This window comes from Dicentrarchus labrax, unplaced genomic scaffold, assembly GCF_905237075.1.
Source record: "Dicentrarchus labrax unplaced genomic scaffold, dlabrax2021, whole genome shotgun sequence".
Classification (NCBI taxonomy): Eukaryota; Metazoa; Chordata; class Actinopteri; family Moronidae; genus Dicentrarchus; species Dicentrarchus labrax.
This window is the reverse complement of record NW_026136722.1, coordinates 2660522-2688316: the sequence shown is the minus strand read 5'-3', so window position 1 is coordinate 2688316 and position 27795 is coordinate 2660522. Positions and strand designations below refer to the sequence as shown.

At 39.3% G+C, this 27795-nt stretch overlaps 1 protein-coding gene across 3 annotated transcripts; it reads left to right on the top strand.

Moving 5' to 3' along the window:
- Positions 1-9196: 9196 nt before the first annotated feature.
- atf7ip2 (activating transcription factor 7 interacting protein 2) lies at positions 9197-17224 on the top strand. 3 transcript variants are annotated; one of them, XM_051388982.1, is made up of 14 exons: positions 9197-9459; positions 9939-10021; positions 10135-10512; positions 12509-12581; positions 12775-12906; positions 13505-13567; positions 14196-14233; positions 14363-14403; positions 14489-14541; positions 14814-14859; positions 15104-15183; positions 15381-15536; positions 15626-15813; positions 16732-17224. In XM_051388982.1, exons 3-14 carry the CDS (start codon positions 10280-10282, stop codon positions 16940-16942), a joined length of 1314 nt encoding a protein of 437 aa, XP_051244942.1. In that variant the 5' UTR covers positions 9197-9459; positions 9939-10021; positions 10135-10279; the 3' UTR covers positions 16943-17224. The 3 variants fall into 3 exon arrangements, with proteins under 3 accessions (XP_051244942.1, XP_051244944.1, XP_051244943.1); XM_051388984.1 differs by lacking the exon at positions 10135-10512 and having other exon boundaries at positions 9199-9459; positions 9944-10021; XM_051388983.1 differs by lacking the exon at positions 10135-10512 and having other exon boundaries at positions 9199-9459.
- Positions 17225-27795: the final 10571 nt, after the last annotated feature.

The following is a 27795-nucleotide window of genomic DNA, read 5'->3' as shown; positions in this document are numbered from 1 at the left end:
ACGCCGTGAGTGAAAATTAAAAATGAAAATAGCCGACTTACTGTGGGTTTAGGGCATGGATCCAAGAGGCTTTTTTGTACGTCTCGGCACGTTACACATGCCTACCGAGTTTCATACATATCGGCGAAACGTGGCACCGGGGCTGCTTTTTAAAAATCCTGTAGGGGGTGCTACAAACACGACAAACACGATTTTTGGAACGTGACCTACAAGCACCAGTCTACACGTGTCCTGTGAATTTCATATTCATAACTATTACGGTTTCCGCAGAGTGATTTATCCGGCCTAGTGGCGTGATTTTTTTTCCTTTTTAGGGGAGCCTCAGGGAGCAATGGGCAAGCATCGTACCAAGTTTAGTTTTAATCACACTTGCCGATGCAGAGATATAAACTTCTTAATTTTAAACAGCTCCACCTTGTGGCGATGGCCTGAAATTGTGCACGATCCCTAATGAAGACATGGGGAACTATTGACCCAGGGTTGGTGTCAATCGGACATACCAGTGTGGAGAGATGCCCCACTTCCTTTTTTGACGAAAAATCAACAAGAAGTGCTAATTTATAATGTGCTTATTTTTGGAACTTTTTTTGCCAGGACGGTCTCCAGATGCGTGAAAAGTTTCATGCGAATCGGACAAAAGCGCATGGATGGAACATGGATTGGACATTTCGCGCTCTAGCGGAAAAAAAAATCTAGGCGGAAGTGGGCGTGGCCAATATAGGGAGATGCAACTCTATTCACAGAATGCGTGGGTATAAGGTTTTTGAATGTGAGACAAACGATGCGGGAGTTATTAGCCTAAACCTACTTTTCTAAATAGTAGCGCCACCTAGTGGCCGAGCCGAATGTGACGCATAGAATATCAAATTTTTTACCAGGCCTGACCACTTTGCCAAATAAAATTCATCCGATGTAAATGTTCAGGGGGTCAAAAATGCAGTGAAAGGGGCTAAGCGTAATAATAAACATAACAAAAACAATAGAGACCTCACAGTGTTTGACACTGGCTCAGTCCCTAATAATATAATGTTATTTCTGGCAGACAGCTTGGCACTGTTTGGTGGACTTGATAAAGTTACAAAACATCCAACACATCATTAAAGTGCTCTTTTAAGGCAACTGGATTATAAGAATCAGAAGAGTTGATAGAAGCATACAATTGTGTATCATCTGCATAAAAATGAAACAGTATACCAAGGGGAAGCATGTAAAGTGAGGGCCCAGAATCGATCCTTGAGGTACACCACAAGAAGGTTTTGCAGATGAGGAAATTAAGTTCAAAAGAAAAATGCCAGTCGGAATGATCTGAGCCACATATTTAATGTTAATGTAAAGACCTATATGAAGACCTAAGATATGTCTCTACTCAAGAAGACATCATAGAGCCGTAAAAGTATCACTATTCTTCCAACAATCGCTGCACTTTTAAATATACTAAATTTGTCTCCTTCCTAAAACATTTCTCTTTCTCTTTCTCTCCAACACACATTTTACTCTCCATTGCTTTCCAGAAAAGGGATTCCTCAAACACCCTTTGGGATAAAAGGTAAATGGATTGTCAGAAAAAAATAGAAGAACTCTTGTGGTTCCCCTAATAAATGTTTAACAATCAGAAAAAAATTTCTGGTTACATAAAACATAAAAGGTGTAAACTTTACCTTTTCAAAACGCCTCTTCATGTGCTGGATGATGTTTATTACATGGCGAACTTCTTCATGCCAACTTCCTTTCAATCTCAGCCTAGCCTACAGTTTTTGTACTAAAATATAGTGAGAAATCAGTGGCGTCAATATATGAAGCCATCGGTCACTAGTCTGTTGTACAGTTTCATGGGGCTATGATTATCCTGGAAGTCACAATAGCTCATTTTAACAATGGTCTCACTACAATGAAATGGTTACTAGGGGAACAAACATCATCACACATGAATACAATTGGGCTCATTGGAGAGTCTAGCTTTCCAGTCGCATCCAATTTATGCAATTCCAATACTGTTTGAGGACCGTAGTATGCAGAAATATACAAATGCACACCTACTGCTTACAAAAAACTGCATAGGATTAGCATAAAGTTCCTGTTTGTAAGGGGGACTCGTGGGAACCCATATAACTAATTTTTTATTCAGACAGGGGTCAGAGGTCAAGGGACCACTTTAAAAATAGCCATGCCATTTTTGCCATTGCCAAAATCCAGCCTAACTTTGGACCATTATTGCAGAAACTAGGTAACTATCATCATTCTTGTTGAATAACTGGCATTATGACCGAAACCAACCTTAAACTGCGTTCAGGAGCTGCTCCTTGTCACCGGGACCAAAGTATCAGAGGATTGTTGCAACACAGACCTTTTCTCTTGTAACACACGAAGTGCTGCAAATGCTTATTGTACTAGCTGCTACCACTAGCTTGTTAGCGGCGCTATTAGCTGGGAGTGCTAAAACAAGCCAGACGAACCATATTTTGTCACAGATTTCTGACTCATGTACAACTGTCCTGTTACGTTTGTCGTATTTACACAAATACGACAAACAATTTATTTTTATAAAAGTTACCTGTTAAAGGATGTATTTCAATAATTGAATTAATATTATAAAGGTTCAATGACTAGTGGACTAGATCAATCTGGGGCAGCCTTATTTTGCTTGAGGGTAATTTAAAGCATCTAGCTATACACTGAGGGAGGAAGATCAAGGGAGAGTAACGTAAAATGTTGCTGCTACCAAACAAATTAATTATTTAATTTCAGTAGGAACATCATGTAGAGAGCAGTGACTGGTCCATCAACGAAAATCTGATTGGACTTTGGACTTTACCGTATATTAAACACACATAATGACAGAGAAGACTAGATAAAATACAGTTTAATTCAAATTCTCCAGCCTGTATGCAAGAACCTGAGAGCCATAAAGCAGTTCTCAGTCAGCCTGATTGGACTTGAGAATATTTTCCAATCCTGTGGCAAAACCTTACATTAGAGACAATCTAATTCCCTACTTCAAGCCAAGTGAGAGCAGAGAACCATTAGTGGCATTGTGGAAATATACCTCAGGCTCTGCACTTAAATTCTACCTATCTATCTTTTCTTTCCTATAGTTTCTTCACCTCCTCACAGAGTCAAATAAACTGTTCGGTTTACAACGAACAGAATCTGTTCTAATCAAACTGCTGAACAAGTTTTTATCTTCTGCTCCTTGAAGCATGATGTAGCAAAAAAGAGTGATTTATACAACTTTCCTCCCTCACTCCTCTTTTCTCCTCCTCCTTTCCCTTATCAATAATAAATCCTTTCTCTGGCCAGTTTAGCTCTGTGGTGGAGTCTAAAGGGGAGAGTGAGGGATCAGATTTCCACTGCATAGAGGAACAACAGGACGGACAGAGGGTGGAAATGGGTTTCTCCTGACCAGGTTCACCCTCAAGGGGAACAGGATCACTGTCCACATTTCCATTTTTCCTCTGACTTTTTCTGGGAGGTTTGTTCATACTAAAGATACAGTGTGAGGCAAAGGGCACAGGCGCATGCAGGTGTTGTAAAGACAACAGGTTGTTACTGTAGTTTGACAGCAGGGGGAGCTGCAGCAGAGATGCACAGCTCCTGTTTGAGATATTTTAAAACACTCAATCATACTCAAGAATCCTAACTCAGCCAAATCTGAACACGCAACTTTGTTATTCAGTGTGACCAAGGATAAAAGTTCAATATAAACCAATAATAATGTAATATTATGAATAAACACAAAGCAAATCCCAAATGACTCGCAACATATACATATCCAGGTCAAACAAGGTAATTTCCCTTTCCTGCACTTGACTAGGCGGCATGCTCCGACAACTCCAAACAAATCGTGTTTTCAACAAATTCTTGTTCAAATAAATCTTCTCTGGTCAGTGGTGAGTGAATTCTTCCGTATTTTTTTTTTTTTATTGTAAACAGCTCCAGCTTGTATTAAGTTAAGTGTAAATCTTGTAACTTGCTCACATTACTCCAGCTAGCTTTGTGGGAGCCGCAATACAAAACTCCCATAGGAAAACAGCCAACTTAAGGCAGCTTGAGGTAAATGAGTTTAATAGCATATTGTGTTAACCTTTAGGGTTCTTTTGCTTACAGCCCTGCATGTATTTAGGTTATTATTGATTTTATTTATTGTGTTTAGCCGTTAGTCTGAAGGTGTCTTCAATCTGACCTGTATATTAATGAGATTTTGAATCAGGTACAACATGAGATTAAGAAATTAAACTTCATTATTCTTTGTGACCCTTTTATAGGTCAAGTTTTTGTGTATCTGATGGTCCATGGACAACTGGATTTGTTTTAATGGATAACCATGAACCTGGATCTCTGATGTCAACCCAGAAGAAAAAATAAACTTGCCAGAGAATCATCACGTCTTCAAGTTTTCTTCTGTAATTGATATTCAGACTCTGAAAGTTTAACACCCCATGTTCTTAAAACAGTATAACATTCATCTCTTATAAATATGCCATCCTACATTTTATGTAAATATTGCTTCTTCTCTTCTATCTGTTACACTGTTCAGCCAGTCAGCCTGAGAGCTTTAAAATCCTTTTTTCTAAACTCCACTATTTCTTTAGTTAGTGCTCATTGAGGACTGTCAGCCTGAACTTTTCTCTAAATAACTCTGTGTTTACTACTTTAAAATAAAGATGGGTTGGGGATTTATCTGCGTCAGCCTGCAAACTCAGTAACTCTCAATCTTAGATTCCCAGTTGTGTTATTATGAGCCATAACACATGACCTAACACATGATCCCTAAAAAGTAATTCCTGTGACAATGTGACAATTTTTCCTCCTCACTGATGTAGTCTGTGTCTGTTGGCAGGAAAACACACAGAGCCGTTAATATACAGCACTGAGGGAAGTCAACATTATTTCCATGATCGAGTCATCTGCTCATTTTTTTTGATATTCATCGTTTGATCTATAAAATGTTAAAAAAATAATGAAAGACGTCCATCCCAGTATCTCAGAGTCTTGTATTGTAAGCTGTCCTGAGAAGTGTTTCTTCTTTTACAAGTAGCAGTATTACGCAGCACACAGTCGTATTGTCAAAACAAATGTCTCACTATTATGAAAAATCTGACTAACAATGAGATCTCTATCTCTATATATTCAACATAGACAAGCCTAGCACATAGAATATCTAAGTATGTTTGTGCTTTTAAAGATGTTTCAGTTCATAAATGCTTTTTAAAGGTTAATGGTTACGTTTACAGTAGAGCACATAACACTGTGGAAACCTTACCATATTAACTAATTTAAACAAAACAATGAGAAACACAAAGTAAAACTACTATAACGACGTTTAAACCAATACGACACGAATGTGTGATCCATATCTGGGAACCTAAGAAGTGCTTCTGTAATTGTTACTGTAAAATGATCTGAGGGCTGATCCAGGACCAGTGTAAGACACAGAGTCAACAAATGACATCTGGGAAACACAAAACACAAAACATAAACCACAAAGGTAAAAGGTGATGTTAAAAACTATGTCAGTGCTATCCAATTACACAAAGCGATGCAAATAATCCAACAATCATTATTTAGTATCTGATTCTGTTCAGAATAGCTTCCTAATAGTACACTGGGACCAATATAGGACATTTTCAACACATTAACCAACGCTATTAAGGTGGTGAGTTACATTATTGAGCTGTTGGACTGCAAAAAATATTGTACAGCTATTTTTATTGATTTGTCAAAGGTATTTGACAAAGTTGACCACGACAGACTCTGTTGGCTTATCTAGGCATATTGTAAATTGGTTCCTAGCTGAACCAAAAAATAGGTTTTCTTTAGGAACCACAGTGCTCATGATTTTACAGGCCGTTGTGCACTGTGCAGCGCTCTCTGTTGATGATGCATCCTTCAGGAACCAGAACTAATTTGGTCGAAAAACAAAAGGTGTGCCCCAGGGTTCACACTAGGACAACTGCTATTTGACATGCATGTAAATTATATTTTTGATAATTTACTAAATGCTGCATTCCATTTTCATGCAGATTATACAGTTATCTATTGCTCGCCTTTAGTAGTACAATCCCTCTTATGCTGGTGTTAAATGCAGACGAATCCAAATGCATGCACGACATGGTAAAAACATAATGTTGTGATTATTCTGATAGATATTGCGATATGATTCACAATTAGTGGGAATGATCATGTTTGCATCACAAATGTATTTTTACTGAAAAAACTATTAAAATCACGATGGCGAATGATGAATTTATTGGATGTCTGTACCAAACAAACACGTTACAGCTGCTTGGCAGAGGGACGTCACGCACCTTCAGTGCTACTGGCTACCATGAGTCCCTCCCTCTGCCTTTTAGCTCTGTACTGTCTAACTTTTATTCCTACTTTCTCCTCCTGGGCCAAGCTCTCAGACCAGGTACCAATATGTAGCTGCGATAAACAGGGCAGAGGGTAAAAAGTGGTCAGGACATAATGTGTTCATCAGTCATGTCCCCCAATTGCTGATTAACTAAGTGTAGAAAATGCCAGTCTGTCTGAAAGAGTCACCAAACTGATCTTTCCTCTAACTTTCTCCCTCCCTCTGCTCCATTTATTCATCTTCTTCATTCTTCCTCAACATTCACTCTCTCACTTGATGGCTTTCGATTTGTCTTTCCATTTTCTCCCCCTTTAACCTTCCCCCTCCCTCCCTCCTGCAATCAGACAGATCCTCTTTCAGTGTACAGGATTGGTAGCTCCCCGGTCTGAGCTGTGATATTGGCTTGTTGTTCAAATACAACACGAAAAGTTCATAACTATTACGGTCTCCGCACAGTGATTTACACTGCCACCAGAGCGCCACCCATTGGCTAGATTTATTTTCCTTTTTAAGTGAGCCTCAGGGAGCTATGGGCAAGCATCCTACCAAGTTTCATATTAATCACACGTGCCGTTGCAGAGATATAAACTTCTTCATTTTAAAGAGCGCCACTTAGTGGTGATGGCGTGAAATTGTGCACGGTGCGTAAGGAAGACATGAGGAACTATGGACCCAAGCCTGGTGTCAATTGGACATACCAATGTGGAGAAATGGTTCACTTCCTTTTTTGACTAAAAATGTACAGGAAGTGTGAATTTTATAGTGTGCTTATTTTTTAAAATTTCAAAAATGTTCAAATTACTTTTTTTGCCAGGGCGGTCCCCAGGTGCTAGGTGAAAAATTTTGTGCGAATCGGACATAGGGTGTAGGAGGAACACGAAAACGTAATTTAAGAACATTTCGCGCTCTAATGGAAAAAAATTACAGGCGGAAGTGGGCGGGGCCTATATGGGGAGATTCAGCTCCATTCACCGAACACGTTGACTTAAGGTTTTTGAATGTGCGACAAACGATGTGGGAGTTATTAAGTAAAAAAAAAGTCAAAATACTTTTCTCAATAGTACTGCCACCTAGTGGCCGACCCAAAAGCGACACATAGAATATAACATTTTTCACCAGGCTTGACCACTTTGCCAAATAAAATTGAGTTTGCGTATTTGTTAAGGGGGAAAAAACGCAATCAAAGGCGCTAAAAATAATAGGTATGAATAATAATAATAAGAAACATAGCAAATGCAATAGGGACCTCCAGCGGTCGCTGGCTCGGTCCCTAAAAATAACAGTAGGCTATTTGTCGAAGAGAGAGTTGTTTCAGAGCTTGGGCATACCTGTTTTAAAACGCCGCTCACATCAACGGCCTTTCTGTGACGCAAAGAGGTTAATCACCATGTCAAACTCCACCCTGCTGTACCTCACCATCAGCTCACCTTTCAGTTTCTCCCTGCAGATCATTGGGTAATGTGCACATCCGAAGACAACAAGTGCCTGGCTTTCTTAAAGTGAGCCTTTGACTTCTCGATCATTAAGTCACAGCCCGGTGAGGCTACTGACACATTATCAGAGCGCCGCATCCTGCACGGCGTTACAGCGGCCGCAGCTGTGTCCGCATCTGGATGTGGCTGGTTGTCATCTGTGGTCAGCAGTTCAGATATGAAGCACGAAAAATTCTCCAGGGCCGGCCTCGTTTAGAGAGAATCTGTGGTCTTAGACGTGTACTTTGCAACCTGTGTGTTTGAAAGGTGATCGGCTAATTGACTGTCTAAAAAAGAGAACTGGTCCCCGCTGGAGTGAAGTGGGAGATTCGTCGGACCCCCGCAGGACAAGCTCGTTCCCCCACAAAATCTAATACAGTCCACAGTTTGTGATAGTGAATGCCTGTTTTTTTTTTTACCAGCTCGTTGTGTCTCTGTACAGCGATGCGGTGACCCTCAGGCTCACTTTGCCCAGCAATGACAGCTTTACAGCATTTCCAATGTGGCTCGTGCTGCATTCATGTTTCCTAATTTTGTCGGATAAATATTTTAAATCCACAATTCCTTGTCGGGTCCAAAACAAAAAGCAAACATGGGAAACAGAAAAGTGAATTCCTAGCTACACTTGCTGTTAGCCAGTCAACACAAAACTACGATTTTGTTGTTTGTCCTTTTGTGTTATTTGTACATCATTTGGATGATGTGTTCCCAATCTCTGTATCTCCACTTTTTCCTTCAAAGACTTTTGAAATTGAAATTGATTAGAAAGTAAATAATCCACCTTGTTCATGTTCATGGTAATGCCCGCCATACTACGAACTAGCCTCACTGTACTGTAGCTACTGCGCTGTGATTGGTCGAAGGTGTAGCTACTGCGCTGTGATTGGTCGAAGGTCACTGTACTGTAGCTACTGCGCTGTGATTGGTCGAAGGTCACTGTACTGTAGCTACTGCGCTGTGATTGGTCGAAGGTCACTTTGGGCTGAATGAATTTAGCCCAAATGGGCAGTATATGAAGGGGGCGTGTCAGGACACCTGTCAATCAAAAGTCAATGGAAGTTTGCTATGGTGCTTGGGCTGAATAAATTTAGCCCATTCACTGGAAAAAACCAAAGATATATCATATATCCTGGGTTTTTTCTGTCACTTTTTGGTGCTGTTGCTGCTCTAGGTTCTACCAAAATTCAAAACAATATGTTCTAAGGGTTTTAATAATAGTTTTTCATCTTTTCTGTAAAAGATAGGGGGGGCTTAACCCTGATAGCCCATATATACCAGCCGTCCCTGGCCACTGAGATAGATATATTTAGTTTTAAACAGAGTTTCTTGAGATAGCGCTTTTATTCTGAAGGAATCAGACCGGACGTGTTACTAAGTGCTGGCGGAAGTTAAACCGGAATAGCTGTAGTATTGGGGTTACACATACGGGACTGTTTCATGAAAGTTTTAATGGTATAAGTTAGTCCAGCCATAAATTGTACCGTACGCGCATTTAAAACTTTTATTTTCCTTCTTTTGAACACTGTTCAGTATTAGCTACCTAGCGTTAACCTCAGCTAACGTTAGCTACAAGTGAAGGTTATTTAACGTTTTGTCTTTGATGGAGGACTCCTCTGCTAAAAGCTTCGTCTGAAGGTTGGCTCACACACTGACACTCTAACTTAACATTAAGTTTTCAGACTTGCTTGTTGCTCATCAAAACATAACTTATACTTATTTACCGCTAGCCTCTGACGCTCGCAGTTGTTTTTAGCCCACACATGCCGACGTATGATGATGATGATGATGATGGTCAGTTACCTTAGCTAGTAAAATATGTGGGTTGGTTTTGTTCATATTTAAGTAGCTAGTCTGTAGAGAAAACAGCGTTTATTATTGTTTCCTGGTGAGTGAAAATGTGTCTTTTAACTACATGGTGCCAAGACAGACATACCGTTACATTAACAATAACTTAAGTGAGCCACCACGCTGATCTGTGTTTGTTTGAGTTACCATTTAGATACTGATGAGATAAAAGTTTACTCTTTAAAGGTATTTGTTTGAAACAGTCATGGAGACATGCATTACAAGTTGCTGTTAATATAATATATACTTTGTGTGTTTTCTGTTGATAGAGCAGTTGGCAACATTACAGAGAAGTTAAGGACCTCATTGCTGTGCAGATGAGGAACAAAGAGGAACATATAAAGAAAAAGAGGTGGGACAAATAGCTGATATGGCAACATATGCCACTATGGCTTTTTGAAGGCTCGTGCACACAGTGATGCTTAGACACACAGAACTAACAGGAACTGCTGTTGTTATTGTCAGGTTTCAGCCTTCAAACTGTCTTTGATGGATTGAGGACAACGGCAGCCCCCTCACTCACCTGCTACATTCCCTGACGATCCCCCACTCTACAAAACCGTTTTCAAGCAGCTTCTGTCTTCGCAGTATACTGCAAGCTAAATAAAATATGGCAGGTACTCAGGCTCCAACTCATGGTTGCAAGGGATTCAAAAGACCAGCTCAAAAGAAAGTAAAGCCTTCCACCAAACACAAGAAACCCAAACATTTGTCTCAGAACCTCAGAAGCAGTTCGGAGCGAGCTCGAGTGAACATTGGATTGGCATTTCGAAGTTGGCGTGAACTGAAAGCAGAAAAAGGATTGAGATCTGATGCAGAAGTCGCCCTGTGCCTTCTGGATCAGTGAGTTAACCATAAGTTTTGCAGAACAGCTTCATATATATCATGCTGCTTGTGAGTTTAATTAATTCAGAGTGGCTTACAGCTTGACCAGTTATATAATCTGCATGCATATAGCTGTTTTTGTTAGCCCAGTTTCAGCTTGCCTTGCAACTAATTTTGCTTCTAGCTAGACCAGTCACGCAACTGGTTTCGGTGCTGAATGAAAGATGGATAGTGTGAAAGTGTTTTTGTCATCCCAGTGAAGCTCTTTTCTGGCTGTGGAAAACAGTGGCCGGCAGCTAGTGCTCCACCTAACGATTATCTTTCATTATTCAAGTGTTGTTCTGTCCACAAGGATATTCAGTTTACTGTCATAGAGGACTCAAGATTCACATTTGAGAAGCTGAAATCAGAGAATTTAGATTTTTTTTCTTAAAATTACTTAAAATGATTAATCAATTATCAAAGTAGTTTGGTATTAATATAATAGTTGACAACTAATTGATTAATCGGCTAGACTAAGCTCTACTGGGAAATCAGATTGTTTTGCAGGATTGCGTCTGTCTACACCTTCCCCTGGTCAATAGAGGGAGCTAGTTACCTGATGATAAATGACAAATAGAATAGAAATTGTATTGCTTTGTTGTGCTGCCTGGTTGATCCAGTTCATCGTTATACAATGTTAAAATAAATCTATAGATTATTAGTGCACCTATCTGTCTCTTGGCTGTTTCTATGTAATTATTCTTACTGCCTGCCACACGGTCGGATTCGGTTGGTTTCTCCTTGAAATCAATAAAACGATGTAGTAGAAACACTACTGACTGTCAACTGGGGTCGCCATAATCAACACAAAATTAAAGTTTAAGTAATGAATATACACTTGGCTATAAATTGTCAATTCTTCTCCTTTGCTGCCACAATAAATTCCCCGGTGTGTAAGCCACAAAAGCGTTTGTATAGCATGGAGCGGGATCTATAGGACACATGGCAGCACTCCTTATGGGAGTTGTAAACGTCATCACTGCATAAGTATTTTGAAACCTTAATAACTTGCTTGTAGCGGTGCCGACGGCCGTTTCAGGGTGCTCCAAATGTCAAAATGTAGTTTGGGAGCAAGAAGCGATGCTCAGTTGAGTGTGGACATGAGAATTCAGAATTGACTCCTTTACCAACTTTGCTTTATTGCTGACCCTGAGGAAGTTTGTCATTCTTTTTTTTACTGCTGCTCCAGTACATTTTTCTTCTTGGCACTCAGCTGCTTGTACAACTTATTGGAATCCGCTATGTGGCGTTTCTGCAAGTGGTTTATCAAGATTGAAATGCTGCACACTTTGCTTTCTGGTGTTTAGCTTTTTCTGACAGCTACTGAGCGGTGTTCTCTTGCACGCTATATGTGTGTTTACATGTATATTATTTGGTTCTCTTCTGGTTCTGGCATGTAATGACTCATTGAACCATTTTGCAGATGAGTGTAATTATTATGATGATAGCATAATGTACGACACTCATTTGGAGTAACATGGAGTATAAGATTTTGTTACACCCAGTCAACCCTTATTCTTATCCTCTTATCTGTGTCTGTTTTATAAAGTAAAAAAACACTTCTGTGTTTCTCTGCAAAATGCTTAAATGGGTCATTTGATGTATATATACCAGGTTAATATATCATAATCTGTATCGTTATCCGGGTATAAAATGACCTGTATCGGGATTTGAAAAAATTTTGGTCATATCGCCCAGCCCTAAAAGAGACTAATGGCTGCTTTGGCTATAACATGTTAATCTTTTATGTTGCCAGATATGACAGGTCAGGTGTTAAAATGCGTCAGACGTGCATCTTTCTTGCTTTGCTCAATGTTACATGTTTCAAAGAATTACAGTCCAGGTACCAAAGTAAAAAAAAAAAGGGGAATAAAGGGGGGAATTTTGTAACTCCTCAATGTAGAGTAACAAACTGAAGACCAAGTTTATCTTGACTTTCTTTTTGTGTGTTTGTCTGTATGTATGCATGAAGAAGGAAGAGGTTGCCCTCAGAGCCAGCCACCTCTGGAGCCGGTGATAAAAAGATTAAATTCTCCCAATCTGAAGTAAGTGACAATATTGGAAACTTAATATACACAATATATCCATATACTGAGTTATAACTATAAAATGCAGCTCTGCCGTGTGTGTGTGTGTGTGTGTGTGTGTGTGTGTGTGTGTGTGTGTGTGTGTGTGTGTGTGTGTGTGTGTGTGTGTGTGTGTGTGTGTGTGTGTGTGTGTGTGTGTGTGTCCCCACAGGTGCAGACTCTTATCGTGCAGGAGGTTCGCAATGCGGTGGAAAAGAATGAAACCAAGCTGCAGGGTTTAATAGAAACTATTCAACAGCTGGATCGTGGAGTCGACTATGAAAGCTCAATCCAAAAACTGGAGGTTGGTGAAAGTACTGGCACACAAACAAAACCAAAAACTAACCTGCAGACTGCCATCTTGTTCCCAGTTCTTCTTTAATTCTGCAGGGACTTTCGACCACAAATGGTCTTCCTTGTGTGTGGGTTCTTTTTTTCTTCCTTATTTTTGTCTTTCCTTGCATAATTTTATTTATCAGACTGTTTTAATATCTGTCCCATGCCTATTTTGTCTTTTATTCTGGCATCTGTCTTTTCTAAATATGACAGCCGCTGGTAAATCTTTTAAGCATCCATTCTTCTGCTGTCTAGCTTCTTCCATTTTTCATTGTTCAGTTTTTGTCCCCCCTGTTAGATTAAATCCTCTTGAATTGTACACAGATGCTAACTATCTTAACATTCACCTTTTTGTCCATATTTTTGTTATTCTGCCATTTCCTATCACTTTAAAACAAAAGTAACCAAACATGAAAATAAATTGTGTGTGTGTGTGTGTGTGTGTGTGTGTGTGTGTGTGTGTGTGTGTGTGTGTGTGTGTGTGTGTGTCTGTCTCTCAAAGCTAAATGGGGACACAGAATACCCTAACCTAATAAATCTTTACAGAATGTTCCTCTCTCCCTCAGGCTCGAATTAACACAATAACGGAGAGAGCAGAAGCGGCTTTAGCCTGTATGACAAAGACAAAGGTTTGATGCAGACAAACATACACCGATCAGCCATAACATTATGGGTTCTGACAGGTGAAGTGAATAACACTGATTATATGGTTATCATGGCACCTGTCAGTGGGTGGGATATATCAGGCAGCAAGTGAATATTTCTTTCCTCAAGTCCTAAGGAAAAAATGTGAGGATTTGAGCGACTTTGACAATGTCCAAATTGTGATGGCTAGACGACTGGGTCAGAGCATCTCCAAAACTGCAGCTCTTGTGGGGTGTTCCCGGTCTGCAGTGGTCAGAACCTATCAAAAGTGGTCCAAGGAAGGAAAAAGCAGTGAACCGGAGACAGGGTCATGGGTGGCCAAGGTTTACTGATGCACGTGGGGAGTGAAGGCTGGCCTGTGTGGTCCGATCCAACAGACGAGCTACTGTAGCTCGAACTGCTGAAAATGTTAGTTCTGATAGAAAGGTGTCAGAACACACAGTGCCTCGCTGTTTGTTGCGTATGGAGCGTAGCCACAGACCAGTCAGGGTAGGCGGGGGGGGGGCGGGGTCATAATAATATGGCTGATTGGTGTACATACACATGAATGCACGTGATCTACATATGCTGCATGTTCATTCAAATTTATAAACAAAAACGTTTGACTTTCAGAGCCCGCCGTCATCTGTTGTTAACGGGGACATCGTCAGGTATGTAGAACCAGGTTCAGTAATATTCATCTTTAGTAATAGTGAGGCCCTGACGTGAATTTTTGGCTTGGATTTATTTGCATGTAATCAGTTTTTGAGATGAGTTGACGTCCTCTTTCAACTCTGCAGGTCAGAATCTAAAGATGAAACCGTGGAAACCGTTTCACAGAGTAAGAGCCCAGCAAGCATGTGTGCACTAATGAGCATTTGTGGGTCGCCTTAGTATTTATTCTATGCAATTTTGTTTCTCTGTAGACAAAACGAGCATGGAGCGCGTGGACAAGAGTGAGGAGCTCTTTGAAAAGATGGTAAATATTTAGATTGTTTCACATTGTTTCACATTGTTTGTGTGATTTGAAATAATGTTGAATTTACCTTTGGAATAATGGCTTAAAATTAAAAATGTATATCATAGTTTTTCCTATAGGTCACTGTTAATTGTAGTTGAGGAGATTATGGTTAATAGTCTGCCATGTACACTGAGGAAAGAATTAACGTCAAATGAATTTAGCTTTGAAGTTATGGTAAAATAAAACAGAGTAAACATTGATGTTTAAGTTGATCGACCCTTTCTGTCCAGGAAACCACAAAAAAAGAACTGAAGAAGATGCGTGCAGATAATGAAGGTAAGATGTTTTTTATATGTACAAGCAGATGCTTACCTATGTTAAATATCTATCTAATGTAGCTTCTGGTGACATTATATTGCTATGGAGCGAGAAAAAACTGGCACGATAAGCTCTTATAATGTCCCAAATTAAATAATATGTGTCAGTGAGTACATGAATAAATAACTACATCCTTTTTTTTTTTCCTCCTCTTCCCTGTCCCTTCCTCTGTTACTTGTCATTGTACATAATCCGTGTTAAGCTTTTACGGCTGCCATAACAAATTTAAGCAAGGAGCTGCCTCCTCCAGTTATTCCTCCTCACGGCTCTCCTGAGCGGAAGGTAGGATGCTTCATTATTTGGTGTATCATTTTCATACCACACATGTTATGTGTAACCAATGACAAGTTTCCCAAGCAAGCAAATAAGTAAATTGGTATCAATAAAGTCCTATGTTACCTACCCTTTCGATGTTATTCTGATTGTTGTATGCTGTATGTTTCTTCCTTTTCCGCACTTTGTTATGCTGTGTAATTCAGGGACTTGTCATAAAGATGGAGCCAAAAGATCAGCAGGAACAAGAGAACAGTTTTGAAGAGTCCAAGCAGTTTGAGGAACCAAAGGCGGAGAGGCTAAAAGCAGAATGTCTTTCTCCTGGTAATACTAACCGCTCCAAGCACACAGACACATATGAGGTAACTCACACTAACCCCACAGTAGTAATTCACTCGAGTGTTAGCTACTCGCATTAACCTCCACTGCCTCTCCCTTTTCAATCCCCAAGGACAAGCTATTGTATCCTCCTCTTCCGGCCACCCCCTTCCCTTCTATCCTCAGCGCGGAGGCAACCGCATACAACATCCCCCAGAGAGTGGAGGTACAGCTGGCTTTGATCAGGAAGCCCGCTACACTCTCTGTGCTGTGGAAATTGGGGGAGATAGACCCGTCCGCTCCACCGATGGATAGTTACAGGTGAGAAACTGTGTGTGGAGTAAGCAGGTTTTCAGCTCTGCTCCGTACTGGATGATATCGCCATTGAAATCACCATTCTGAACAATAACAGAGTTATTTACCATTAAAGGGACTGCTTCTTTTCATACTGTCCCATGCCATGGTAAAATGGAGCTGAGAAACACACAACTCTTTGCCCTCTCAAGCTTTGTTCCGGCAACAATAAGTGGTTGAGCTCAATATATTTTTAGTAGTTCAAATTGCATGTTTTGGTTGAGTATAGTAAGGTCATGGTTTCAACATGCTGACAGTGTGTAGTGTGCTAGGTAGAGTTTTGGATTTGGGGGGACCAGAATTATTCAGCTGATTATTGTTACCGTAATTATCATTCAGTTTATGAAATATTAAAAAAAATGGTAATCCAAACTTTGAGGGGCCCACATTGACGTCTTTACATGTCTTTTCTGACCCTGAAGGCCACAACCCAGACGCATTCACTCTACTATTATATGTATGATAAAGAAAAGCAGTAAATTCTGCCATTTGAAAAGCTTGAACCTGAGAATGTGAAGCATTTTTCTCACAATTTTTGCATGAAAAATATCTGAAACTGCTAATAGATCATCAGAATCGCTGGCGACAACATTCTGTCGATTGACTAACTGATTAATCGACTAATCGTTTTGGCTGTAGTGATTTTAGATGGGGACTAAAATCTGGCACATCTGAATCAGATCCATATGTTGCCATCTGCTTCTGATATAAGCAGCTATTCTCAACCAGGTTGATAAAAGGAGTGATGTCTTTTCACTATATTGCTTATGTCAACATCTGGCCACCAGATGGAAGCAGAGTTCAGCCAGTCAGTGGTCTTAACTACAGCTCTGTTTGCCTTTCTAGTCCTTTTTTACTCATTCTCCTCCTTTCTCCCTGCGGCAGCGTCTTCATGACCACAGAAAAGACTAAAGGGAGCTGTGTCTTCACAAGTTGGAGATCCCTCGGAGAGATGGTTGCCATCTCTCTGCCCATGTGTGCGATGATCAGCAAGTACAAGCCTGGGCACAAGGTGTGTGTGGCTGTGGTGGGCAAGGACAAGTTTGGCCGGTACGGACCCTACAGTAAAGTTGTAACCGCAGCACTACCTGACTAATTGGGAGCAGGGTATGGGCTCAAGGGAGAGACGACAGAAGCAGCTTCTGTCAAGTGGGCTTTACACACTTCCCATTTGTTTCATCCTCAGTTAAATTGTAAGTTAACAACATGGTGCTCACCAGCAGTGATGACGGTTCCAATGGAAGCAGCATATATAGCTGTGTTTAAGGTGGTTCTTTCTCAGTTTGTTAACCACTCATTCAGAAGATCAGTACGATGACTATCATGTCAGTTTTCTTTTGTTTTTTATGAGCTAATAAAGTTGACCATGTTAAATGTACTCCCTGTTTTCAGTTTTTGTCATTTAGCTAAAAATGTCAATACATTGGATGTTACAGCTTCACAAAGTTTCTCGCCTTCCTATGTTTCGTTGAATAAATTGAATACCTATTATTTGGCTATTGGTCAGACTAAAACCATGTACACAACCAACCTCTGAGATCTCATAAAATATGCTTATGTTATCTTTACACTTTTTTTTAGTGAGCTTTCAGTTTTGAAATGATTCAAAGTCTGGTGGCAATAACTGCTCTTTGACATCTACGAACAGTGATTAATATGTCCAGTGTGTACACCATAATCACTGCATTTGAATTTGCACAGTACCATTGATCAACCTAGAGGACGGGTCTGGATTTACCCATACATCCAGCTGGTAACACCATGGGTTTGTCTCTGACAAGCCACCCTCGCACCAAACTCAGCAGTCCTTTGCTCCACTTCTAGCAAGCAGTTACGAATAACAATTCATTTTTAATGCGTCCGACAATTTTTTCTGGTGCGCAGTAAGCATTGCTACCTCAAGGGGCAGCTATAAGGGCGCTGTACTTTTAGTCAGGTTGACTTTGGACTTTGGATGTCTTTTACACTCAAACTCATGAGGTTCAAACCTACAGTGTGAAATCTAAAGAATACAGTGCTTCTTTTCTTTCACATGTACACACTTAAGCTACTAATGTGCTCCAGACTTTCTTTTCCTGCTTGATAGCGGTCTGCTTTCTTGCCAGCTGGCAGCAGTCTCTCTCGCTCTGCCTGGAAGTCTTACATTCCAGATGTGTAAGTGAAGAAGACAGGGCACAATCCTTTTCAGTCACAACAGAGGCTTGGTATACTCAGGCGAAAGTGACTTGTGAGCCTAACTCGCAGACCTGGCTGGAACTTAAAGGGACAGTTCACCCAAATCGCACATTATGAAGGCATTTTCAATACTTGGCAGTTGATTGGATGAACCTTCTGTCTGTCACAAGCCAACTTTAACAAATTCCATCCACGAACCATATAACATAGTCAAACTCTCTTGTTAGTCAGTCAGCAGAGAGTGACCAGACTTTGCTTTGCTCCTTCTTCAATGAAGAAATACTCTCCAGTTCTGATAGAACTGATGCTAGCTGTATCTATGCTAACTGCCATTGTTGTTCAACTTTTCATTGTGTCCACCCCCGTAGCTGCTGGTACTTCCTCAAAGGACACCGGTTGGTTCGGTACCACTATATTGGCCACAAAGGCAATGATTGAAGCCTGGCATGATGGCATAATCTTGTGATTTGGTAGTGGTATCCAATTTTTTTTTTTTTTTTTTTTTTTTTTTTTAATTTAAAATTTTTTTTAAAAAAATTATTTTAAATTTTTTTAAAATTTTTTTTTTTTTTTTTTATTTTTTTTTTTTTTTTATTATTGTGTTTTTTTTAACTTTAAAAAAGGAAAAAAGAAAAAAAAGTAAAAATATATAATTTTTTTTTTTTTTTTTTTTTTTTTTTTTTTTTTTTTTTTTTTTTTTTTTTTTTTTTTTTTTTAAGGGGTTGGTTTTTTTTTTTTTTTTTTTTGGGGGGTTTTTTTTTTTTTTTAGTCGAGGGGGGGCAAGGAAAAATCCCCCTCCTTTTTTTTTTTTTTTTTTTTTTTTTTTTTTTAAGGGGTGCTCTGGGGGGGGGGGGTCCGGCCCCATTTTATTTTTTTTTTTTTTTTTTTTTGTTTGGGGGGGGGGGGGTTTTTTTTTTTTTTTATTAAAAATAAAAAATAATTTTTTTTTTTTAATTTTAAGCGGGGGGGGGGGGGGGGGGGGGGAGAAGGGTTTTTTTTTTTTTTTTTTGTTTTTTTTTTTTATTTTTGGGGGGGGTTTTTTTTTTTTTTTTGGGGGGGGGGTGGGGGGGGTGTGGGGGGGGGGGGGAGGTGGGGGTTTTTTTTTTTTTTTTTTTTTTTTTTTTTTATTTGTTTTTTTTTTTTTTTTTCTTCCCCCCAGGAGAAAATTTTTTTTTTTTTAAACGAGGGGGGAGAAAAGTTTTTTTTAACCAACCTTTTTTTTTTTTTTTTTTTTTTTTTTTTTTTTTTTTTTTTTTTTTCTTTTTTTTTTTTTTTTTTTTTTTTGGGGGGGGGGGGTTTTTTTTTTTTGGGGTTTTTTTTTTTTTTTTTTTTCAAAAAAAATTTTTTTTTTTTTTTTTTTTTTTTTTTGTTAAAATTTTTTTTGTCCCCCTTTTTTTTTTTTTTTTTTGTTTTCCAGTTTTTTTGTTTGTGTGTTTTTGTTTGGTGTCTTGGGCAATTTTTTCTGCAAATCTCGGCATAAAAGTGAAAATCCAGCCATATATCTGCCAGTTCTTCTACAAGACATCAAATTCAGTTATTTCACATAGATTTCAGTCAGGTTTTGTGTATGATATGTTTTTAATATTATGTGCATTGATTTTTTAAGTTTCCTGTGAGGTCAGGTGTGGTCTAACCCTAACCGATCTGGATAAGCAGGTGTAGTGAAAACACAGGATAAAACATAAGAGAGGAACACAGAAAAGAGAATCTAAACCTGTTTTTAAATGTACGTCAGGTCTTTAGCTGGAGTGAGATCCACTTTAGAAGACAGATTTAATAGCTAGCCTCCCAGCTTGATCCCCTGGAACTGGAACCTTCCGCTTGAACACACATATGTTAAGGGTGCGACTAACTAGACCCCTTTCACACCCTGGCCCTGTCTCTCTTTGGGTTACCTGGCTTGACTGTTACATTTGTCTTACCTGCATTACCCTTCGGAGTACATATGACTGCAGTTATTTTCTCTCCTCCAGGCCACAATATGTATGTAATGCATGTATATCAGGCACTGTTTGTAACCATTTAGGCTTATAGGTTTCAAAGGAGGTCTGCTTCTGTGCTGTTGGTCAGGCACAGTTTGATATTAGGCTGTGTATGATGGAGTGGGAGTACAGCTGTAAAGGGAGTCATTAGACCCACATTGAATGCCTGCTCCCAGCATCAGCAATAGTCTGTGTGTGTGTGTGTGTGTGTGTGTGTGTGTGTGTGTGTGTGTGTGTGTGTGTGTGTGTGTGTGTGTGTGTGTGTGTGTGTGTGTGTGTGTGTGTCGACCAGCAGGACTCAGTGGGGAAGCACAGCAGAGTTATGGGCCTCCTAAGACCACTTAAACACACACACACCCACATTCACGCTGACACACACATACATGCAAACACAGTGGCCTAATTAGAGCTGACAGTAGAGGAGAGAGAGAGAGAGCTTATGAAGAGAGGGTGAGGAAAAGGGGAAGGTGGTTGAGAGAAGCCAGATAGAGAAAGCAGAGGTGGAGCAGAGAGAGTGATTAGGGAGCAAATGCGTTCTTTAAAGTTTTAAAGTGAAGTGTTGGCAGAATGGTGACCTGCTTCTTCAGTCCCTTCCCTCCTGTAAAATGGATGATGTGTATGGAATATTGCCCCTTTCATAAAACACAGGTCTGCTTGTCATCTTAATTTTCTGAGCTTTTACGTTTGCACCTTTACACTCTTTGCGGAATATTTTCAATGTAAACATTTTCAACCATTATGAAAATGAATTACCTCCTTTTCCTGCTGCTTAGTTATTCAAAGTCTCAGATTGGTCAAAAGGAGGATCAGTAGATAAGATACTACCCCCAACAAAAAGTACCACACAATCAGCAGCACACCACTCTTACGCATCCTCTCTGGTGTTTGCCATCTGACAGGCTCATATTAGACTAGGCTGCCCTCATGATGTTTGACAAACAATCAAAATGACAACCTGTGACAACTGCATACATGACTTGCAAAAGAACATTGTAATGGACCTTGTTTTGCCCTTCAACCACCACCTAATAAATGTTTATGTCTATAAATGTGGCTAAATTGGATTATTTTATGTGCATGTCTTTGCTCACTTAGTGTAAATAAAGTCATAACCCACCTGTGATAGGCAGGGGGGAAAAAATAGTATTTTTCCTGATACCAAACAAACTGAAGCCTTCAGCGCAGAGTGGAGATGTCAGTACAAGGAGCAAGAGTTTGCACTACCATAGTGAAAGTTTTGACAGCAAACATAGTAGAGTGTGCAGTTTTTGAAAGTAAAGCAGACCCTGGAGCTGTGAACACACTATAACATTGTAGCAGACATTATTGTATGTTTCTCACACACTAACACATACCTGCCAATTTTCAAAAAACCTTGGAGTGAGATTTTGTCACGGGTGACCAAAATTATGCCGCGCACGCAGCCACACAAGTTGGTGGCTCAGATATCAGAGAATTGGAATTCATTTGATGTTGTACCCATGTTGTACCCTGCATTCTGGTGGTTTGTGGGGAGGCCCAAGGCCACTGATAGGGGCAGCCTACTGGAGATGGACAATATTGGTTACATTCTGAGAAGCAGACATAGCTGAAGGTCCAGCCCCAGGAAATTTTGGATTAAGTAGATGTGATTTCCTGCATTCTAGTGGATTTTTGGGTGGTCTGCTAAAGATGTGCAATACCTGAACTTATTCTGATTCATGTTCGGCATCATGACTTGTAGCGCCTTCTAGACTTGAGCTGAACATTCAACCAGAAAACTATTGTTGTGCCTAAATGACTGCCTGTATCACAATAAAGCCTTATTCATAGACCAGTGTTTAAGATTTGACCTAGGTACCTGTAGGTTGATTGATATTTTGATTAGAATGGTATTAAACTGTGAGTAAATAAACAATGCAATGAGCTGATATTTTGAGCATGCAGTATACCACAAGGTGCTCCCCTGCTGCTTGTTATGACAGCTTTCACCACACTAAATCATGTTCACATGCACAAACAAAGAATTTATTTCAAGATTTAAGAGAGTGAGTACTCAGTTGGATGACATTTCATTGTCACATACCTCGTCTCAGCTCAGATCAAGGACAACATTTTGATTTCAGAGGTGGGGGGACAAGTAATTTTTTTGGCTTTTTGATGGCTTTGTTTATAGAGACAGCTGTGGGGAGACAGGGGTGGTGGGTGGAGAGGGAGGGGATGACACGCTGCAAAGGGCAGCAGGTCGGATTCGAACTTGCGTCGCTGTAGCAACTCCGTATATGGGTCGCCAGCTCTACCGACTGAGCTAACCAGCGGGCGCCCCCCTGCACACAATAGTACTTCTTCTAGTTTTCTATTGCTACTTTTACGTTTACTGTTCCTTTTTTGGTTTGACTGGTTGTAAAGCGTGTAAATGTAAATATAGAAAAAACATTCTGGACACACACATGCACGCACGCACATACGCGCATGGACACCGATTCAAACGTGAATGTAAATGAAACCTCTGATATTACCTGGGCAACTCCAGCAGACCGGTGTGAGACCACAAGTTATTAATTTAATATGTGTCTTTTTAGAGTCCAAAATGACTGACATGACAAATTACTGACTACAACAATGTTGCCGCATTCTTTTTCTTGTTCCACATTATCCCCATCTGTTACTTTTACAGGAATAGTACACTTGTACGACTTCTCAATTTATTTTCTGAAGTACACGTTAAACTCCATAGTTTTGAAAGAAAATAGTGTGGGTGTGTGCGCAGGTGCAAAGATGCATTCTGGGTGGGACATGAGCGACCGGAACTGTTACACATCTACTGCATCACAGTTTTGATATTCTAATAAGTAACACATTTATATTAAAAAACAAGATAGATGCAGATCAAAAACATTTTTCTTGTCCTTTCACTTTAACTTTTACAGGGTCAGCTGTTGTAAAGCCACTACATAATGACAGCTAGTTTGGCTGTTCTGAGGACCGAATGGAGCATTTAAACACCTCAAAACTCAGGAGGGGCGAATCAAGGGGAAAGGAGTGTTACGAACCAGATCAGAAGAAAGATGAGGTTTCCACCATAGTGGAAAGTGAAGAAAGATCTCCTTTTCTCCAAAAAAGGCCATGTCTGCAGGAGGAGGAGGGAGTTGTAAGGGAGACAACAAATGAGGAAACTTTAGGGAGGAAAGAAAAAGAAGAAACTTGCTCTAAAAAACTGGGTTGTCTTGAGAAGAGCAGAACTCTGCCACAGGAATACACTGTGGTTCAAGTTAACACCCCAAGGTAATGTATCATTAGCACTATAATTTCTGCATTGACACTAAAACTGTGTTTCTGTGCGTACATGAATAAATTCATGTAAAATATACTGTATACTGTAAATATGAACGGATTATAAAATAAGCAGTGGTTAGAAGTAGGGTTGGGTATTGAACTTTGATACTTTTATGGCACTGACCAAATTGCTTTGATACTGTTGAGTCATTCAAATGTCGATCGTAGCATAGATAGACAAAAATATATAATATTAAAAGCTCTCTTGCGTTTCTATGGACAGAATCCATTCATCTGTTATCAAGGATTTTATTGTATTGTATTTATCAATGGCAAACAAAAGATAGGGCTGGCAGCAGCAGAAACGCTCTATGTGTGGTCACCTCAGACGTACGAGCTGCAGCAATTCAGGTAGGCTGCTAGACAGAAGAGGTGCATGGTGGATTTCAAGAACAAATGGCAGATTATGCTTTGACTTTGAATATACACTGAACAAAATTATAAACGCAACACTTTTGTTTTTGCCCCCTTTCATCACAAATCTCATTCACATTTTCGAGTGGCCTTTTATTGTGGCCAGCCTAAGGCACACCTGTGGCACAATACCCATACTGTCTGATCAGCATCTTGATAAGCCACACCTGTGAGGTGGACTGATTATCTCGGCAAAGGAGAAGTGCTCACTAACACAGATTTTGACAGATTTGTGAATAATATTTGAGAGAAATAGGCCTTTTGTGTACATAGAGAAAGTCTTAGATCTTTAAGTTCAGCTCATGATGAATGGGGACAAAAAACAAAAGTGTTGCGTTTATAATTTTGTTCAGTGTATATATTTTTTGAGAAATTGTAGTTTATTCGTTAAGCTCACTTGAGACTTGGACCCCAAAGCAAAGACACACTCTCTTGTGAGTGGGAACTGAAGATATTTTAATAGAAATCCAAAAACAAAACCGGAACTGAAGCAGGCAGGTGAGGCAGGGAGGTGGCTGGCACGAGGATGTCTTCAGCAAACTTGCACAGGCAAAACTAGACTCTTTTTTTCTTTTTTTTGATTAGTTAACCTCTGCTGAGGTCTTTGTCTAAAACATGATGATGGTTATAATAGTTAGTATAGTAATAAATTGCAATTTTAGTACATTAACAAGATCAAATGGAGCACAGTTAAAAATATTGTTGTGGTCCTCAAGAAACTGCTTTGATTATGTTAACTCTTTTATTGCAGCAGAAGATGTCACGGAAGTCATCAAAAAACACAAAGCATTTCTAAGGGAAAAGTTTAGATATGACTTTGAAGGCACTGACACAGATCGTAAGGATGCAAAATCATTGGACAAAATTTACACAGAGCTTCACATAATACACGGAGAGAGTGAACATGTCAGTGAACAACATGAGATCTGGGAAAGAAGACTTCCATCCAGAACTTAAAAACATAGCAGTTGCAAGAATATTTGCCAATCAGTTTGTTTTTGATGGTCTTGATGAAAGCCAACTTCAACTGAATTTCAAAACAACCAAAAGACTGACAGATGCAACAAAGGAATCATCAGTGGACATTCTGGTGACCAACCTAATCCGGGAACATCTTCTTCCCTCCGCTCTTATCTGGATAACCTCAAGACCAGGAGCAGTTCACCGCATCCCTCGCCAGTTTGTGTACCAATGGACTGAGGTCAAAGGATTTAATGATGAGCAAAAAATACAGTACTTGGAGAAGAGAGTTGAGGACAAGGCAGTTGCTGAACAAATTATTAACAACATCACGAAATCCTGGAGCTTATACATTATGTGTCACATACCTATCTTCTGTTGGATTGCGGCAAAAGTTCTTGCGTGGTTGCTGCTAGAAAAGGACAACACTCAAGAAGAAAACATAAAAATACCTACAACTCTTACTGAGATGTACACTCACTTCCTTTGCATTCAAATGCAGGTAGCAACTGAAAAGTATGATAACCAGAATGAGTCAGATAAAGAGATGATCTTCAAGTCAAATGAAGAATTAATTTTAAAGTTAGGCAGGATGGCATTTGAACATCTGAAAGGAAGCAAAATCGTATTTACTGTCCATGATCTGAACAAGTATGGCATTGACATACAGAAAGCGGGAGTTTACTGTGGGTTGTGCACAGAGATATTCAAAGAAGAGAAACTCTACTGCTTTGTGCATCTGACAGTTCAGGAGTACTTTGCTGCTTTGTTTGTGTACCACAGTTTTGCAAGTAAAAAAATAGACTCTCCAAGCCTCAAGGACTTCCTGCTCATAGGGTCTGAGGAAGAGCTCAAGTCTATCTTGGATGCTGATCCAGTTGATTTACCTGTGAATGAGCTGATTGAAATTTCAATAGCTAATTCAACTCTGAGAAAGACAGGAGAACTCGACATGTTCCTCAGGTTCCTTATTGGTATGTCTCTACAATCAACACAAAAACTGCTTTATGGCCTGATTCAGCAGACAGATGAACATTCTGAAGCTGTTGAGGAAATTAAGAAAAGTCTAATAGAAATAGACTTAGCGGACTGCTCAGGTGAAAGATGTCTGAACCTTGTTCACTGCCTGATCGAGCTGAAAGACAGTTCCCTACATGATACTGTGCAGCAGTGTCTGAAACAGAATCACAGGCCAGAAAGACAGCTCTCTCCTGTTCAGTGCTCAGCTCTGGCCGACTTAATTCTAATGTCAAATACGCCCCTAGATGAATTTGACTTGAGAAAATTCAGACCATCAACAAGAGGTATTTTTAGGCTTCTCCCAGCTGTGAGGAACAGCAAAAAAGCAAGGTGAGTTGGTCACTTAAACCTTTATTCTCACTATATCTGAAATGCAATCATTTTGTTGTAACTAACTATATATATATATTTTTATATAGCATACACAAACACATAATTTTAGTTTGCTAGCATAGTGGCAAATTAATTGTATGCATCTAAAACTTTATCTGATCATACATGATTGTCATTTTTTTATTGTCTGCAGAATCTCAGGGGTGCATGTTGATGCTTGGCTTGGTGAAACAATCTCCTCAGCCCTTCGAATGTCAAACTCTGTGCTAACTGAACTGCACCTGATAAATAGTACATTTTGATAAGCCCTCACTGCCAACTAGAAGCTCTGAGGTTAGTAAAACTATAATTTTCAATTGTATTGTGTTGCTATTTGACACAAATTTGTGTAAGATATTAAACAGTTACTTATTTTACAGGCTTAGACACTCATCCCAAAGGACTAATCAGCCAGCCAGGACAATATTAGCACCAACAAAGGGGCATTCACTAACCACTGCATTCACTGTTCAAATTGTTTGTCATGCTGGTGGCAGTCATTCACAGTCATTTGGGTCTCTTGCATACAAACCTTTTTCAAAGCCCACCAAAAGTATATTTGCTTTTGTCCAGACTGAAATATCTCAACAACTGTCATAAATACACTGATATGATTGTGTTCACCTCTTTTTGACCTCTGTGTTTGTAGTCTGTCTGGTTATGGACTCTCACAAAACAAATGTGAAAAGTTGGCGTCAGCTATCAAATCCGTCATCTCAAATCTAAGAGAACTGGATGGAGGGCTCATTATGCTCTGTGCTTTCTGTTGGGCTAGACAGCCCTAAACTGGAGAAGCTCAGGTCAGTCTCAGACATATTATTCCCCTAAACATGGAGGTATGGTGCATAAAAGGTTCTTAATCAGATTTTCTGGCCATGTTGTAAGGTAGAAATGATGTGCACTATTTGTTCTACAAAGGCTCATTCACATCCTGGGGAAAGCTGTCCTGCTAAGTTACAATATCTAATGCATGTATGTCCAATTTATGTACTTCTTATATATGTCATTTTTATTATCTCTTTACCAAAAGACTAAACCGAAATCCTCAGACTGCAGACATCTGTAAGCAGTTGGTGACAGCATTCACATCCAAACCATGTTACCTGAGAGTATTACAAAACCATTTTACTAATTAAAAAAAAGAGCTGAAAAAAAAAAACAAGGAACCAAATATGTGTTAGGAAGTGTGCTAATAATGTCTGATAAGGTTAATTTCATCAGCTCAATAAGGTTTTAAAATTAATAAAAAATAAAAAAATATAAAATTCAAGGTATGTTTTATATTGTATATACAGTAATCACCTCTGTATACACAAATCACAAGAATCTTTTTTCCCTTGTTTTTTTTTTTTTTTTTTTTTTTATTTTTTTTTTTTATTAATTTTTTTTTTTTTTTTTTTAATTTTTTATTTTTTTTTTTTTTTTTTATTTTTTTTTTTTTTTTTTTTTTTTTTTTTTTTTTTTTTTTTTAATTTTTTTTGTTTTTTTCCAAAAACCCCCCCGGGGGGTGTAAAAGGGGGGGGGGGGGGGGGTTTTGTATTGATGATAACCCCCCTTGTGTTTTAAAAATATTAGGTTAGTTTAAACAAGAATCGTGTCGTTCTCTAATTCACCTTTACCTGAATTCAGCTTTTTCAAATACACACGCACACACAACAGCAGTTCTCTTTAATAAAATTCTAAGTTCTATAGACATTCAACTATTGTATAC